The 15,808-nt window shown below is 32.5% G+C and overlaps 1 protein-coding gene across 5 annotated transcripts in view; it reads right to left on the reverse strand.

Annotated features, from left to right (window-relative positions):
- Window positions 1–15,808, reverse strand: part of LOC147073469 (uncharacterized) — a 42,563-nt gene that overhangs the window by 13,076 nt on the left and 13,679 nt on the right. For 4 of the 5 annotated variants that reach the window (XM_085945369.1, XM_085945367.1, XM_085945366.1 and 1 more), the window contains exons 4-9: window positions 14,835–14,888; window positions 9,509–9,616; window positions 7,062–7,169; window positions 2,378–2,449; window positions 1,267–1,410; window positions 333–467 (exon numbers count right to left, since the gene is read on the reverse strand). In XM_085945369.1, the coding sequence (XP_085801495.1) occupies window positions 333–467; window positions 1,267–1,410; window positions 2,378–2,449; window positions 7,062–7,169; window positions 9,509–9,616; window positions 14,835–14,888 (621 nt within the window). The remainder of the gene's footprint in view (window positions 1–332; window positions 468–1,266; window positions 1,411–2,377; window positions 2,450–7,061; window positions 7,170–9,508; window positions 9,617–14,834; window positions 14,889–15,808) is intronic. The other variant, XM_085945370.1, reaches the window with a different exon arrangement.

Below are 15,808 nucleotides of genomic sequence, written 5' to 3' on the forward strand. Positions count from 1 at the left end.
TATTATATGAGCCTCTTCAGGGTGGAGGTTGTATTTACATGAAATATATTTTCAGTGTATCAATCACACATTGAAACCATTATAATATGCGTTTTAGCCAGAGACTGAGTTCCGAGATGGTCGCTCTACCAGCCAGGCCACCGTAGATGTATTATCAATAAATATCATAATATATTATGTCAAACTAGCACCGGTGTAATGGGTAAGAAAATCTGATGAATGCCAAGTAAATCATAGTTACTTATTATTCAATTTTACTGGAAAAATATTTAATCTTTACATTTTCATTTATTTTTTTACTCTATCTAAAATAAACTATTTTTAATGCTTGCCTGTGGCCCAGAATGACCTATTGCACCTTGTCCTCCCTTTTCACCGCGTACTCCGTTAACTCCAATTTGTCCCGGAGATCCAGGAATTCCTTGATCTCCTTTAGTACCAGGTGATCCTACCCTTCCATTTTCTCCCTAAAATAATTTGATAATCAGTCAGTGTTAAAATAATACTAATTAGGTGCATTAATTATTTTTTTTGTTCTTAAATGTGTAAAATTTTCTTTCCAATAGTAATACCAACTTTATTGGTCAAGAATAATAATTTTTTCAATAAAAAAATTATTTTATTGGTATTAATTTGCTATACAAATTAAGGTTCCTTAACAAAACAAAACGTGACAAAACAGGACAGCTAGGGGAAAACAAAACATTATTTTTTGTCAACGTCAACGCTCCGCCATCGTGAGTATTATATTATAATGACATTACCCCTGCCTAATTCTTGTTAAATAATTATCAGCCCATCAAAAAATGTAACTTCGTACTTGGAACTTTTGGGATTCTGAAGATGTTAAATTCACCAATTTAAACCCCACAAATATATAATTTTTGCCAAAACTGCATCACTTTTTGGTTTAGCATCCTCAACACCTCGCGAAAAGTTCATTAATCAAATACTTATTGTGTTGGTATGAATGATTAAACCTAAGTGGAATATAGTGAGTTAACTTATTTATCAAAATACGTAAGCGTCCGTACAAGTAGCAGTGTGCCAGTTTATTGATTTAATTCTGTGGCTAGTAGCTAACATCCATTACTCGTAAAAAAAATCTCTTCTGAATATGAAAAAGATTTACATCGCATTTTAGAGCCAGTTTTTTTAAAATTCTATTTATACATTCCATTCGACTAAAATAAAGTTTGGATTGATGTTGATTTGGAAGATGTCGATTTAAAAAAAGAATATTAAGTTTAAAACTATTAAACTTGCCTTCGGTCCATGACTACCATTGGCACCTTGGTCTCCTTTTTCACCGCGAACTCCATTAATACCGGATTCTCCTCGTTTTCCACGAATTCCTAAATCCCCTTTGGAACCTTGTAATCCTGGGAAACCCATATCTCCTTTTTCTCCCTTTAATTGAAAAAAAATACTTGAATAAAATAAAACTTTAGTAGTAAAGAGTAAAATAAAAATGTAAACGTACTCATAATAAATGCGCATATATTATGTAAATATACGTAGAACTTTAAATAATAATATATATTATGCCATTTCTTTGATTTAAATTAGAAATATCGTGACGGTTTTTGAAATATCTCAGGTATACTAGTATCCACCACGTAACTTTGCCATTGTTCACAGTGACAAAATTTTTGTGTATACGCACTGCGTATTAGTGTATTAGTAAATACCAGGCGCCTGATTGGCTGATTTCATCAAATAATTTAAAAAAAAAAAAAAACTATTTCAAAATGCAAGGTTACGTGGAAGGTGGTCTAACACAGTTAATAAGAAAGGCACTTTTGTCAATAGCTAAATTGGTTAAGAACTAATTGCTCAATAAGTGAACCCCACGGTTCAAGATTTTATCTAGAATTTTTATATGGTATTTCTGATGGTTTCAAAATAATGTACGTATTATTCACATACCCAAAGATTTTAAATTCTTCTTTCGACCATGTCCGATCCTAATAGAGATCCGAAAAGAAGCTCTCGACATTCACTTTTATTTTTTTAATAGATTTTGTTTTTACGAGAAATGGATGTCAGCCACTTTCGAACCTATTAGGTCCATGCTCTGACTCATACACAAATTGAAAAACAAAAAGTGTACTTGCCAGACCCAGGATTCGGACCTGGGACACACGACGCTATAGGCCGACGCTGAAGCCACGCGAGTAGGTTATATTTGAAATTTTTAACCTTAACCGTATGTATACTAAAGGAACAAACAATACAGTAAACCCTAACAGAACATAATTGTAAACCTATGATAGATCGTGCTTGATATAAATAAAAATTATATTTAGCAATTTATATTCATCATAAAATGCTATTGGATTAAAATTGCAAAAAAAAATTTTTTTTTTCAACTCACCGTTCGACCCGGAAGTCCATCCTTTCCATCTATACCTTTAGCTCCAGTCATTCCGCTATCACCCTTTTCACCCTTAAATATAATAATTTGATAGTAGGACATTGAAATCACCCTTATGAAAATATAATTTTTCTTTTTCTAACCATATTCACGTTTAAGTAGTTATAATAAATTATGCTTACATCGTTGAATTTTCAAACCATTTTTCGTTATCAGATTAGATAACAGAACTAGTTGTTGGTGTAGAATGTAAAATATTGTAAAATATAATTCAGAAATATCCGTAACATATAAATTTAAAAAAGAGAGAATAATTTTACTCAAAGAAGCACAGTTAGACAAATTAATTTAGTCGATCTGACTTAAACGATTAAATAGAATAAAAATATTTTCATCTTATAATAAACGTCCCTATAAATGCAAAAATAAATTTTAAAGACAGAAAAAAATTCAAAAATAAAAAGAATTTTAATGTTTTTATAGTTTCTACAAATGTCTGCGATTAAATTAATATAATCATAAAACACCGAAACTCTCGTTATTTATTTCACCTTATGTGTTTTTCCTGCTTCCTGTAAATTTTTAGTTTTTGCATATAATACACCTTTTATAAGGACCCTTTAACAAATGATTCTTATAACTTTTAGGTTATTTTACTTCAATGCATGTTATTGATATTGAATAGAAAAGTGAGGATACGTAACTACCATCGAAACTTGCTCGGAGAAGATCTAATTCCTCACTTTCACAGGTAAATCAAATATGTTTTGTTAACAAAGGACCGTCTATCTGTGGTGCTCACACGCAGTCTCAAGATCTCACTAGTGATGAAACTGAGTTTTATTTTATAAATACAAACCTGTATCAAGCGGGAAGAAGTAGGTAAGTCTTGTTTTTAGACTAGCAAATTCAGCTGATTTATTAGTCACGATATTTATAATTTATAAAACCAAACTAATTTATTTGTTTCTATAATTATTAAAAAGAGATAATTGCGTTCATAAATAAAAATAATATTGTTTAAAATCATTTCCTTGATAGGTTGATACAGATATGTACGTAATAAAGAATGAAAATGGGCCAGGTTATCTGGTATGAATATATTTAATTCAAAAAAATAATAATATGTCTACAACAGTGGTTCGAGAGTATTGTTATTATGCTAGGCACTTGTAACTTATGCAGCCCGCGTAAATGTATACATTAGAAGAATTGGCCCTTAGGGGTAGGCAGGCCATGCATTGATTAAGTGCGGTAAAATATAAAGAGCGAAAAATGAAGGAACGACTCAGATCATTACAACTTTTGGACTGGCAGTTTTCTAAATAAAGTAGACAATGCGGTCGCTGCGTTATAAAGTAGGTACCGATATCTTAATTTTAAACCATGTCAGCCCCTCAAATATCGACGTACCTAAATCAACCGCTATTTTAGGGTAGGTTTCGTGGGAATGTTCTAATCCTCAATGGCAGTAGCGCACCCAGGGGGGGGGGCCAGGGGGCCTTGGCCCCCCCCAAAATATGAAAATCATCAGAATGATTTTACATATTGAAATCGAAAGCCAATAAACTATACCTTGGGCTTAGACAAACAACACGGCAAAAAATGATTTGTAATTCTCCAGTACCCTTTTTAGTAATATTTCTTAGATTTTAATTTCTAATACAAAAATTTCGAAACACTAATGTCAGGTTTTTTTAGAAACCCGTTCCCTAATGAAATTCTCGGTGTCCACCTGAATTCCGGAGTGGTATAGGTCATGGCTGGGGAGGGTTGGCAGGTCTAGCCTGGGGGCCCGGGCTGTGGGGGGCCCGGCGTGTCGGGTTGACCAGATAAGTGAGATAAACACACATCATAAATTAGCTTTAATAGTAAAAAAAGTCGCCTGCGGCGCTAATATACTTCATGACTATCAACATTTTAATTTATATAAATGTCCAATATATTTTCTGATTATTATGTGTCGACAGCTCCATTATTAAAGTATATGACGTACTGAAAATCGCCAATAATTCACTGTATAAGTACCCTCAATTTGAACTAAAACACAATTCGAAAAACGTTAATGTAGTGTTTCCCACTGCCTTTAATCTAAGCGGTGGATAGGGGGCCCGTCAAATACCCTAGCCCAGTGGTCGGCAAACTCATTAGTTAATAGAGCCAAATATCAACAGTACAACGATTGAGATTTCTTTTGAGAGCCAAATTTCTTAAACTTAAATTATATACGTAGGTAGTTTAGTAAAAGTCCTAATTAAATTATAGGTAGGTACACTGAATAAAACTGAATATCATACGTAATAATGATCTTATTTATTAATAAAAATTAAATTGTAAGTAAGGTATCCATACAATTGAATCATGACAATGACTGACAATTTCAATGTGAATAATGGCCTTGCATCTCCTTGTAAAGTTTGGGTAAGTCAGGTTCGTATGTTGTTGATTTAATTTTAAGCACGATTCCAGGTTCTCATCAATAAATCGATTTCTCAATTTACTCTTGATTTCCTCTCTTGGAAATCTTTTTACTAACCACAAAACTTGCAATATTAACATTGTTGAAAGATTTTATTCAGTACCTAATTAAATACAGAACTTTATTTTTCTTGACTCTTCTCCTCAGCTGCTTTCTTCTTTGCATCATCGACAGAATATTTAGCGCAAAATTACTAGTTTTTAGTTGTAGTATCTCTCTAAATTTGAATGCGTCAATTTTTCCCGACACATAAATACAGGTCGGGAAGCCATTTAAGTTTTGAATAAACGCGAAGTCTCGGTCTACTCAACATTACATTTACGGTTATCCTCTTCCATTTTCTTTGCTTCTTCTTTGTAGTCATGTCAAATATGACAGAGAGCATCTGTGGCAGATTCGCACTCAAAGGGCCAAAGAGCCGCAGTTTGCCGACCACTGCCCTAGTCTGAGGGCCCGTTTCAGCATGTGGGGGCCATGGTGTAGGTACACCGAGTGCAATAGACAAAATACCGATAAACGAGATATAAGGCTGTGTTGTATTGAGTAGGTTGTGTATAATTTAAAGGCAATAATACTTTTTTTGTCCATTTTCAATTAATATGTTGGATATACTGGTGAATACTAAAGATAGATTAGATAAACTTAACCAAAGTGGAATTTATCTATTAAGTTGTGACTCTTGTGATGCCAAATATGTTGGACAAACGGGACGATCCTTTAATACTAGGATCAAAGAACATTTAGCCTGTGCCAAAAATGGTAATGAATCTTCAGCTTTTGGAAATCATTTAAGTTTAAATAATCACTCTTTTAATATCAGTAAAAATTTTAAAATCCTGCATTTGAATGAGAAATCTATAAAATTGGATAAACAGGAAATCCTAGAAATTAATAGGTATAAATTTTTGCCAAATTCTAATTTGTTAAATGATCAATTATATTTTGTGTCTTCTCCATTATTGTACCATATTTAATATTTGGGATTGTCATAACATAACTTTATATATTGTACATTATTTATTATTTTTATTGAATTCTGACTCATATTTTGGTTGTATTTGTTTTTTATTTCATCTCACTTCAATTGATAATTTTATTTTATTTTTTATATAAAAAAAAAATTTATTGCTAATTTTGACTAATTAGAATTATTTGTTGATATTAATTTTATTGTAAGTGTAGATTGTTTCATATTTTGTGGTTTGTTAATATTTAAAATAATTTGTTTAATGCCTCTGACGTAGTATGAAATATTAATGTCCAACCTCATTAGTTTTAAATTAGTCTGTTATTGGGAAGGTACTCGTATTATTGGACGGATAATTATTATGTACCTATTGTTATATTATTTCTATCGCTTTGAATTTTGTTTGATAAATATTGTTTTAAAATAAAAAAAAAATGTATTCAGTTGAAAATGTCCCACTGAGGCGGACGAAACCGGTCCTAATATATTAATTAAAAGTGGAATAAGTACTATAAAAAATTGCGTTTTATTAAATAAAAACAACAATAATATGTTGGAACCTAAATATTAAAATACCAAAAATCTGCAACATTCTGCGAAAAGAACGACTACACCCACTACGGTGGTGGTGTAAATCAAAAGAACATTTTTTTCGGTGGAATTCGGAATAAATATTGTATTGTTGTTTTAATTTAATAAAACGTAATTTTTTTTTTAGTACTTATTCCACTTTTATTAAATAGATTAGGACCGGTTTCGTCCGCCTCAGAGGGACATTTTCAACTAGTTGAAAATGTCCCTATGTATATCGCCATGTATTGTGAAAATATGTAAAAATATTTATATGAAGAAGAAAAAGAGCCTATGGGACTAATTTACATTCTCCTTCTTGGGCCCCCCCCCAATAATAATTCCTGGGTGCGCCACTGCTCAATGGCTTATATGTATACGTATTTTTTTTTTTTAAATATTTTTGTTGCGTTTGCTATTTATTTCAAGATGTTAACATAGATATGTATGCACCTAACAATTTTGCATAAAAATCGAGACTACACATGAAAGAGGATGATACTGCCTAAGGGCGGCATTTTGCCAGGGACGTCGCTGAATTGACCTTCACATTGTTTTATTTATCACTAATGTAAATGAACACTACTGTAGTAGAAAAATATAAATAGAAGCAAAATAATAATGCATGCATGAAAGCGAGGAAAGTATGTGAATAGAACAAAACTCACAGTATATCCAGAACCTCCTTTCTCTCCTGGTGGTCCTGGTAATCCAGGATTTCCACGATCTCCCTTACTTCCGGGAGCTCCATGTCGTCCAATGTCACCACTTTCTCCCTAAAATAGAATTATTTTTTTAAAATAAAATTAAATTTATTTGAAACTTTCAAAACCTATAATAGGGTTGGCAAACCTTTTTACGTACGGGTGCCAAAATTTCCCAAATATTATTTTTCAACTGTCTGACGTGCCGAGCAGTTACGGGAAAAAATAGTTTTTAAAAATTCTACTAAAAAAATTAAGGTTACAGGAGAATAAGGCTAGAAGTCACTAAATTTGCCAAATCTAGATTTGAATGCCACTTAGTGGCAAATTTTGTATACTATAAAATGTCAAAACATTAAAGAGCAAAAAAGGTTTGAGTCATGAGATATTCCAGTTTGAAAATTGTGGCATAAAAGAGGTCAGTATGAGTGTTGACGTTTACATACGCTTGCCAAAATTTGATGAAGATAGCACACATATTATAGCTTTATCACTTTTTTCAATTACGCCATACATTTCGGTCCACCAATTTTGAAACTGTCTGCCAGAATTACTACTACTAGCTTCACCAAGTTTTTGTGTGTGCAGTCATTTTTTGTGGGAAGAAATAAAATTGTTTGTTAATATATTAATTATTTTGGCTATTTACACACAAATTGACACCAAAATTGCTCCGATCAAATGAGGAACTCTCTCGCTACAGCGGTCTCAAATATTATAAATCGACCAAAATTATAGGTTCGCGGCTCGACATTCCCCGCCACCTGATGAGGTTAGTACGTTAATATTATATGTGACACACAAAATCTAAGGACCGACCTTTGCAATTATATATTTAAATTAAATGTGTTGCTTATTCTTGGAGAGTATTTGACTACAATTTTTATACAATGCGATCTGTCATTTATTATTTTTATTATTATTATTGGTTTTTTTTCTCTTCAAACGCGTGTCTTGCAAAATCCTCTCGCGTGCCACCTGTGGCACGCGAGAGATGCATGCACAATAGGTTCGCCACCACTACATGTAGTAAAAATGCTTTTAAACATCTTAACTTAATACTATGTTTTTATTAGCTTGTATTCTTGTTTGTCCCGTACAGATTTTTTCTTGTTTGTAACTAACTTCCCGACAGGCTAGACATTTGAAACTTTTAGACCATATCAGAACACGACGGGAATGCATTTTTTAAAACTTTTGGCCATCTTTAAGCAGAATTGAATTCATTTTCAGTTAATTCTGTTTTGCATGTTTCGGAAAAAAATCGTTAAAAGTAATATTTACTACTCACTAATATTGGTTGCTAAGTGGGTCCTAGAAACTTAATTATTAATATTATACGTGCGTTACTATAGAAATTCTATATTTTTATTAATACATAATAATTGTCAAGTTAATATGATTCAACAGAAAATTAAAAAACCTGGTATATAAAAAGTTCTTTTTATATTGTAATTATTTTATTATATCTAACTCTATGACCAATCTCATCACACGATAATATGTTTACTAGTAACTTAAGGCAACTTAAGTAGTAAGTTGAGGCATGGTCTAAATCTAAAAAAATCGTGGCTTGGCGATGCGCGGATTGCGGGTCGCGGGTGCAAATGACGCATACCGAACGAAATATAATTGGTCATATAAATCCAACATGCGTATAATTAATGTTCTGTTTATTGTTCTATTAGTAACAATAATAATACATTCATTGACATGTTTTATTTTTCATGTAAATGGGTAACGTTTTTAGTAATCTTTACGCGATTTATGAATTAATAACCCCGTCGCCATCACGAAACAAATATTTTCACCTCGACGTTCGCTCTCCGATTGCCAGCGAGTAAAAAATTTCGTCGCGCCTATACTTGAAAATTATTTGCCGTTTCACTGAAGTATCGTCTTAATAAATGAAATCATAATTTTATAAACCATAACTTACATAATATTGTTGTTAATGTGGGTACCCAAGCCAACGAAGTTATTTATAGAATTGAATAGAAAAATATAATATATCATTCGGTTCACATATTTAATTCATTTGAATTGCTTGAATAACTAAGATAAGTGTGTATTTATTGTTTAGAGAAAATTATCGTAATTGCCATGGTCAGTGGCTGTCAACCGAATAGTTGATATTTCAAAACCAATAGTAAACGCTATTGGTATGTTAATAATATACAATGAAGTATCTATAATAGAAGATAATATTATATTCGCTTACTTCGAGCTATCGGATATATCTCAGTGGTAAAGCATTCGATTGAAGATCGAAAAGTTACTGGTACGAGAATCTTGTCCAACTGGGAACATATTTTCGTTACACATTAGCCGAATTCATTCTCGTCATAAAATCACTTCAAAAATATTATTTCGATACGTAGGAATAATAATTTATCATAAAATACGATTACCTTTAATCCTGATAGTCCCGGAGGTCCATCCATTCCGTTATTTCCTTTTGGACCAATCATTCCTGGAAGTCCTGGTTGGCCCCTTTCTCCATATTTACCCGGTTCTCCCTAAACAGAATAATCAATAAAATACTATAAATATAAGAAAAGGTTTACTTTTAAAATTCAATAACCAGCAGTCACGCAAAGATGTGTGTATATACATGATTTAATAATCGTTCTAGCATAAAAAAATTACTTCTATTAGAAATGTACTGAGAGTGACACTTGTCACATTAAATGGAGCCATAAAATAGAGTCTAAACAATTAAGAGGACGCTCTACAGAATCGACCTTGAGAATTGAAAATATGATTTTTTTACATGTGGTCCATAATAACTGGTCTACTAGTTAATATAAAAAGGTTGCCGCCAATGTTTGTCTCAATTAACTCCCTCCAAGTGAAGCTTGTGAAGTGAAGCTATGGGGTGACCAAAAAATAGTACTTTCTAATAAAATTTATTTTCCAATAAATTTACTAATAACATTTAATGTTACTAAATTCAATATGTTTATCAGTTCTTTGGTGGGAAGTATTGCAACTGATATGATGGATATGATAACTTTTTTGATTATGTGTTGGCCACGATATAAACTTAATAATATATTAATAACTTTTTAACCTGAAATTGTCCGAGAACTAAACATACGAAGGATGTTGACATACATATCTACCTACATTTTTATTTCATGTGCTATCCAAAAAACATTACTAATGAATAGTGCTTATTTGTAATGTTTAGGACCTACATATTAAAAATAATAGGTATTGTAATAGAATAATATATAATAGGTAATTCTAATGCATATTTTTTAAAACGTAGAATTTACTGTCTGCCTATTATAAAAAGAAAGTGACTTTTTATTGCCTGCGCAACTTCACTTTTATACTAGTGAAACAAGTGGTAGGTAAAGCCAATGGGCGAAATAATTTATATCATGAGTGCCTAAAAATAATTATTAACATACAGTCACTAGACACATTATTTTTTTATTAATCCATCCGACTGGCGGGCATATAAAAAATGACTGTCGCTATAAAAAGTGTCTGACAGGGCTGCCGACGCAATTAATTATATTGTACTTTTTAAATTTAATTTATAATATATTTTATTTAAGTTTTGTGCATCTAATGCCGGGTCCACACTGGCGCAAAACAATGTCGCGCGACAACCTCGATAAATTTTACGATAATTATCATAATGACTTAAAATTTTTTACGATAATTATCATACTTATCGTAAAATTTAACGAGGTTGCCGGCAACATGTTGCCAATTTGGACCCGGCATAATATCCACTGTGGTTCACGTAGTGGCATGTACCTGTTTTTCTGGGGTCAACTAATTCAAAAAGTAAACACCCATAATAGAATTTTTCCAGTTTTGGTTGCATTATATTCCAACTCATTTCCGATATTATTAATGGAAATTTCTCGGTGTACATAGTAAACAAACCTACGAATAAAAAAAGACAGTAAGGAACACAGTGATTCATCGCAGTAAAAACTGGCAACCAAAATGGATTATACGAGGGTGGGTCAATAAGTCCTTAGAAAAGCCGACAGGTGGCGCGACTAGTACTGTAAGCGGTTTGTTTTCATGCAGCGGCACTACCGATTCAGTATGCTGCGAAGTTTCAATCAGATTGGTCGGGTTGTTGTGTGTTTCTCGTACATTTAAAAAAAATGCTTGTTTACAAAAATGGAGAAAATTGAGTTTAGAGCTGTTATTAAACATTTTAATATAAAAGGGTTAACAGCAAAGGAAATAAAAAATGAGTTGGATTTAGTTCACGGCATATCTGCTCCTTCACTTGCAACTATTTATAACTGGTTAAATGAATTTAAACGTGGTCGTACATCAACAAAGGATGAACCACGCTCAGGACGTCCTGTAGAGGTGACTACACCAGAAATGATCAATAAAATCCACGATATGGTGTTAAGTGACCGAAGATTAAAGTTGAGTGAGATAATTGAGGTTACAGGGATCTCAAAAGGTAGCGTCATTTCTATTTTACATGACAAATTGGGCATGAAAAAAATTTCTGCAAGATGGGTGCCGCGTTTGCTCACAGTCGACAATAAACGCAATAGGGTGGTGGCCTCTAAAGCCCTGTTGTCGCTCATGCAACGCAATCCGGATGAATTTTTTCGTCGCTTTGTGACTGTAGATGAAACATGGATACACCACTATACTCCCGAGACGAAAGAACAGTCAAAGCAGTGGATTGCGAAAGGCGAACCATGTCCAAAGAAGGCGAAAACCGTCAAATCAGCTGGTAAGGTTATGGCTACTGTATTTTGGGATGCACGTGGAATTATTTTCGTTGACTATTTGGAAAAAGGAAAAACAATAACAGGGGATTATTATGCATCTTTATTGGACCAGCTAAAAAACAAAATTGAAGAAAAACGGCCTCATTTAAACAGGAAAAAAATCCTCTTTCATCAGGACAATGTCCCGTGTTCACAAATGTTTACGATCAATGGCTAAAATTGAAGAATTGAAGTTCGAATTGGTCGACCACCCACCGTATTCGCCAGATTTAGCCCCCAGTGATTTTTTCCTTTTCCCAAACTTAAAAAAATTTTCTAAGTGGACAACGTTTTTTTTCAAATGAAGAAGTCATCGATCGGACAAATGCTTATTTTGAGGACCTTCCGAAAACTTATTTTTCTGACGGTTTAAAAAAAATTGAGAAACGTCTAACCAAGTGTATTGAGCTCCAAGGAGATTATGTTGAGAAATAAAAAAAAATACAAAAATAAAAACTGTTTTAATGCTTTTTTCTAAGGAGTTATTGACCCACCCTCGTATAATATATTCCATCGTATTATTTTCTCGAAATCATAAAGATACTATAATAGTATTTGAGTATCAACCTATGTTCAATTTGAATTGGGTTATAATAATAATATACCCGTAGATACATCAATAGTATGTTTGCCACGATATACACCCAAGTTATCAGTATGTACTTGCACATGTTTGATTAAAAACTATGATGAAATTAACATTTTACAAAATTTGTAAAAATTTAATATTTAATATTATATTATTTTGACAGCCCTGTTTTCTGATCAGCGGACACGTGCAGTTGTTTATCAAATAATAATGTAACATTGTCCACAATAATAATAATGTAGAAGGTCGACAATAGTAATAATAATGTTTTTTTTTTAAATAAAATCTCCGATGATTAGTGATTTTTGCCAAAAGATCGATTTAAATTAACGTGCGTACGACGCCGAGGTCCATTTCATACTAAATTATATTTGAATACCGAGCTCTTCAGCCACCCCTTAATGAGTGACCATTCGTTTCACGATGGCCAAGTTAAATACCAAAACATTTTTGATAACCGCCCCGTGTTGCAATATTTTCTGAACAGTTATAGGTATTATGGTTAATTATACAAATTACGGTGTTAATTATTTTTTTTGAGTGTTTCTCCCTAAATTTTTTCTGTCCGTCCGTGTGCTATTTCGTTAAAATACTTCCAATGAATATGTAGTATTCTGGTTCCACGGAGGATAGGTGTTGCAGATGAAAGACGGTAGTAAGGCGAGAATTTATTTACTGTTTCAAAATCGGAAACGCAATTAATATAATCGAATAAGATGTTTAATCGATTCTGATCCGCAATTTATTGATCGGCAGACTATGAAATAACATTTTAAAATTATTATGAAATAATATTAATTCCCAATGTTATGAAATTGCAGATCCGTTATCTCATAACACTACGAAATTATATTATATAGTTACTGACAGATTGGACGTGAAAAATGAATATTTAATAAATAATATTATAATTATTTAGATCTGGGTTACAGAAATCCGATGACATACAGTATTTGCGTAAATGCGAAACTATTCTATTTTTGGCGTAATATTATATTCTTTTATATTCTAACTAGTACTTTGACAAAAAATATAGTGACGATACCTACTATAATAAATTATAATAGTATAGTTGGCATAACTGAGTTGCATTTACGTTATTATAAGAATATAAATTTTATACATCACTCCAGTACTTCTCAAACTGGGGGCCGAGGAGCTTCTGCCCGAGAGCCGCGAAATATTTCGAAAAAACAAAAATCATAACGTGATCAATGGACGATACAAATCAGTCAAAATCTCAAAGTCTAATTTTTACAAGATCACAATACTTTATCCGATACGGATGTAGAATTTAGTAATGAACTTCGCCGACAAAAAATCAGATCTTTCTTCCCACTTTAGTGATGAAAAATGGATGTATTTTACTTCATATTTCGCGGATAAGTAAATGAATTGCCACTAATGAAATATCACTCCCGACTTCAATTAAAAGTGTTATACTTATCACACTCTCGAATCACAACGATTTTTCAACATTTATTTCCCAAACTTAATGAATACCAAAAGTACAATTGCATAAGAACACCATTTGATAAATACTTAAAATATGATCATATTACGTGATCATCAGATAATTCACTTGGTTTATTAAGGTGACGCATCAGTGAAACGCCAAATAATTGTCAACTGTACGCGCGACGAAATTTTGTACTTGCTTCGCATTCATTGAGAGAACGTGGAGTCAGACACACGTCACTTTGCTGCGTGATGGCGACGAGCCAATTAATTCTAAAATCGTGTAAAGATGACTAAAAACTTTACCCATTTACTTTAAAAAGAAAACATGTCAATGAATATATTATTATTGTTACTAATAGAATAATAAACAGAACATAAAATGGACGTATGTTGGATTTATATGAGAAATAATATTTCGTTTGACAGGCGTCATTTTCACCCGCGACCCGCAATCCGCACATCGCCTAGCAACGATCTTTTTAGACCGTGCCTCAACTAATGCATGGCCTTAAGTAAAAATATGCAATCACCCTCGTCTTATTAAATTGTTTTTGTATGGTGTAACTGTAATGAATTTGAGGTTATTTTTTGCTTTACTAGCGAGTTAATGAAATGTTCTATTATTTTTAATAAAAATGTACCTACTTAATGATAAATAAAGTACTGTTGGTCACTAAAGACTAAACATTTTGGGAGGGGAGCCTTGGATTTATTTTTTTCCGATTTAGGGGGCCGTGGTAATAAAAAATTTGGGAAGCACTGCATTACTCCCCACATTATTATAAAAAAAATCTTTCCTGGTCGTCATGCTGCCCATTGCCCGTGGGTTACAGATACCTGGTATAAAGTAAATAATAATATTTGATAGGTACTATAACAATAATTATCATTACAACTATAATTATTATGTTTGCTTACTTTAATATTCTTGAGAGCTTCTGCCAAAAGCCCCAATCCTGCTGCCTCCAAATCCTTTTGAAAAAAATAATGTGTGATTAAAACTGTAAATAGTATAATAAATTTAAACAAAACTGATACAGTCATCAATGATATTATACAGTACTATAGAAGGCATAACTTCAAAAAGAGACCCATAGATGGCACTTCCCATTGACTGGACCTCGCAAGTACTACGTAGACGGATTAGGATTTAAATCTATGCTGACTCCCAAGTTGAGATTTTTCACAGATCTCTCACAGTCATACAACCAGTAAGGTTAGTCTGATTAGCTGACCCTTTTGATCATACAGGTCCACTATTTTGAGACCTTACACTATCGAGATTCATTTCTAGTGATACGTGTGGTCAATGACATTAATATGTCATTGCGTGTGGTATACAATTTTGAATTGTGACACCTACCTGAACTGAACTAATCCTTTGACATTTAATTGATGTACGTGTCACAAACAGCTAGGACTACTCTAAAATAACTCTATACACGATAATTATATATTAATTAAAATTGAGGTTGTGAATATTAAAAAAAATGGCAGTTTAAGATATTGGAGACTTTTCTATTTGTATTTTATGACAAATTTATTAATCGACTGAATATTTAAAGTTAGTAATAAATGTTTCAACTACACTGATACTCAAGGCAGTGAAAACTACGTACCTGTTTATATCGTATTTTAGAACATTCTGAAAAATCGAGTGCTTCTAAAGTTGTGATCATAATTAAGATGCACGTCGCGTACTGTCACGCTGTCATGGCGACAAATTTAGTGTATGGTTTCGTCATTTTGCAGGATATTTTGAACAATCACCATCTCTGTAAATTCCACGACGGAGAGTTCCAACTCTAATGTATTAGTATTTTGAATTATTATTCATTATTCATGCTAATTTGAATTAATTTTAACAGTTTCTACGTGTGTGTACGTTAAAA

This window comes from Rhyacophila brunnea, unplaced genomic scaffold, assembly GCF_057557595.1.
Source record: "Rhyacophila brunnea isolate RB1 unplaced genomic scaffold, BYU_Rbru_1.0 scaffold_18, whole genome shotgun sequence".
NCBI lineage: Eukaryota > Metazoa > Arthropoda > Insecta > Trichoptera > Rhyacophilidae > Rhyacophila > Rhyacophila brunnea.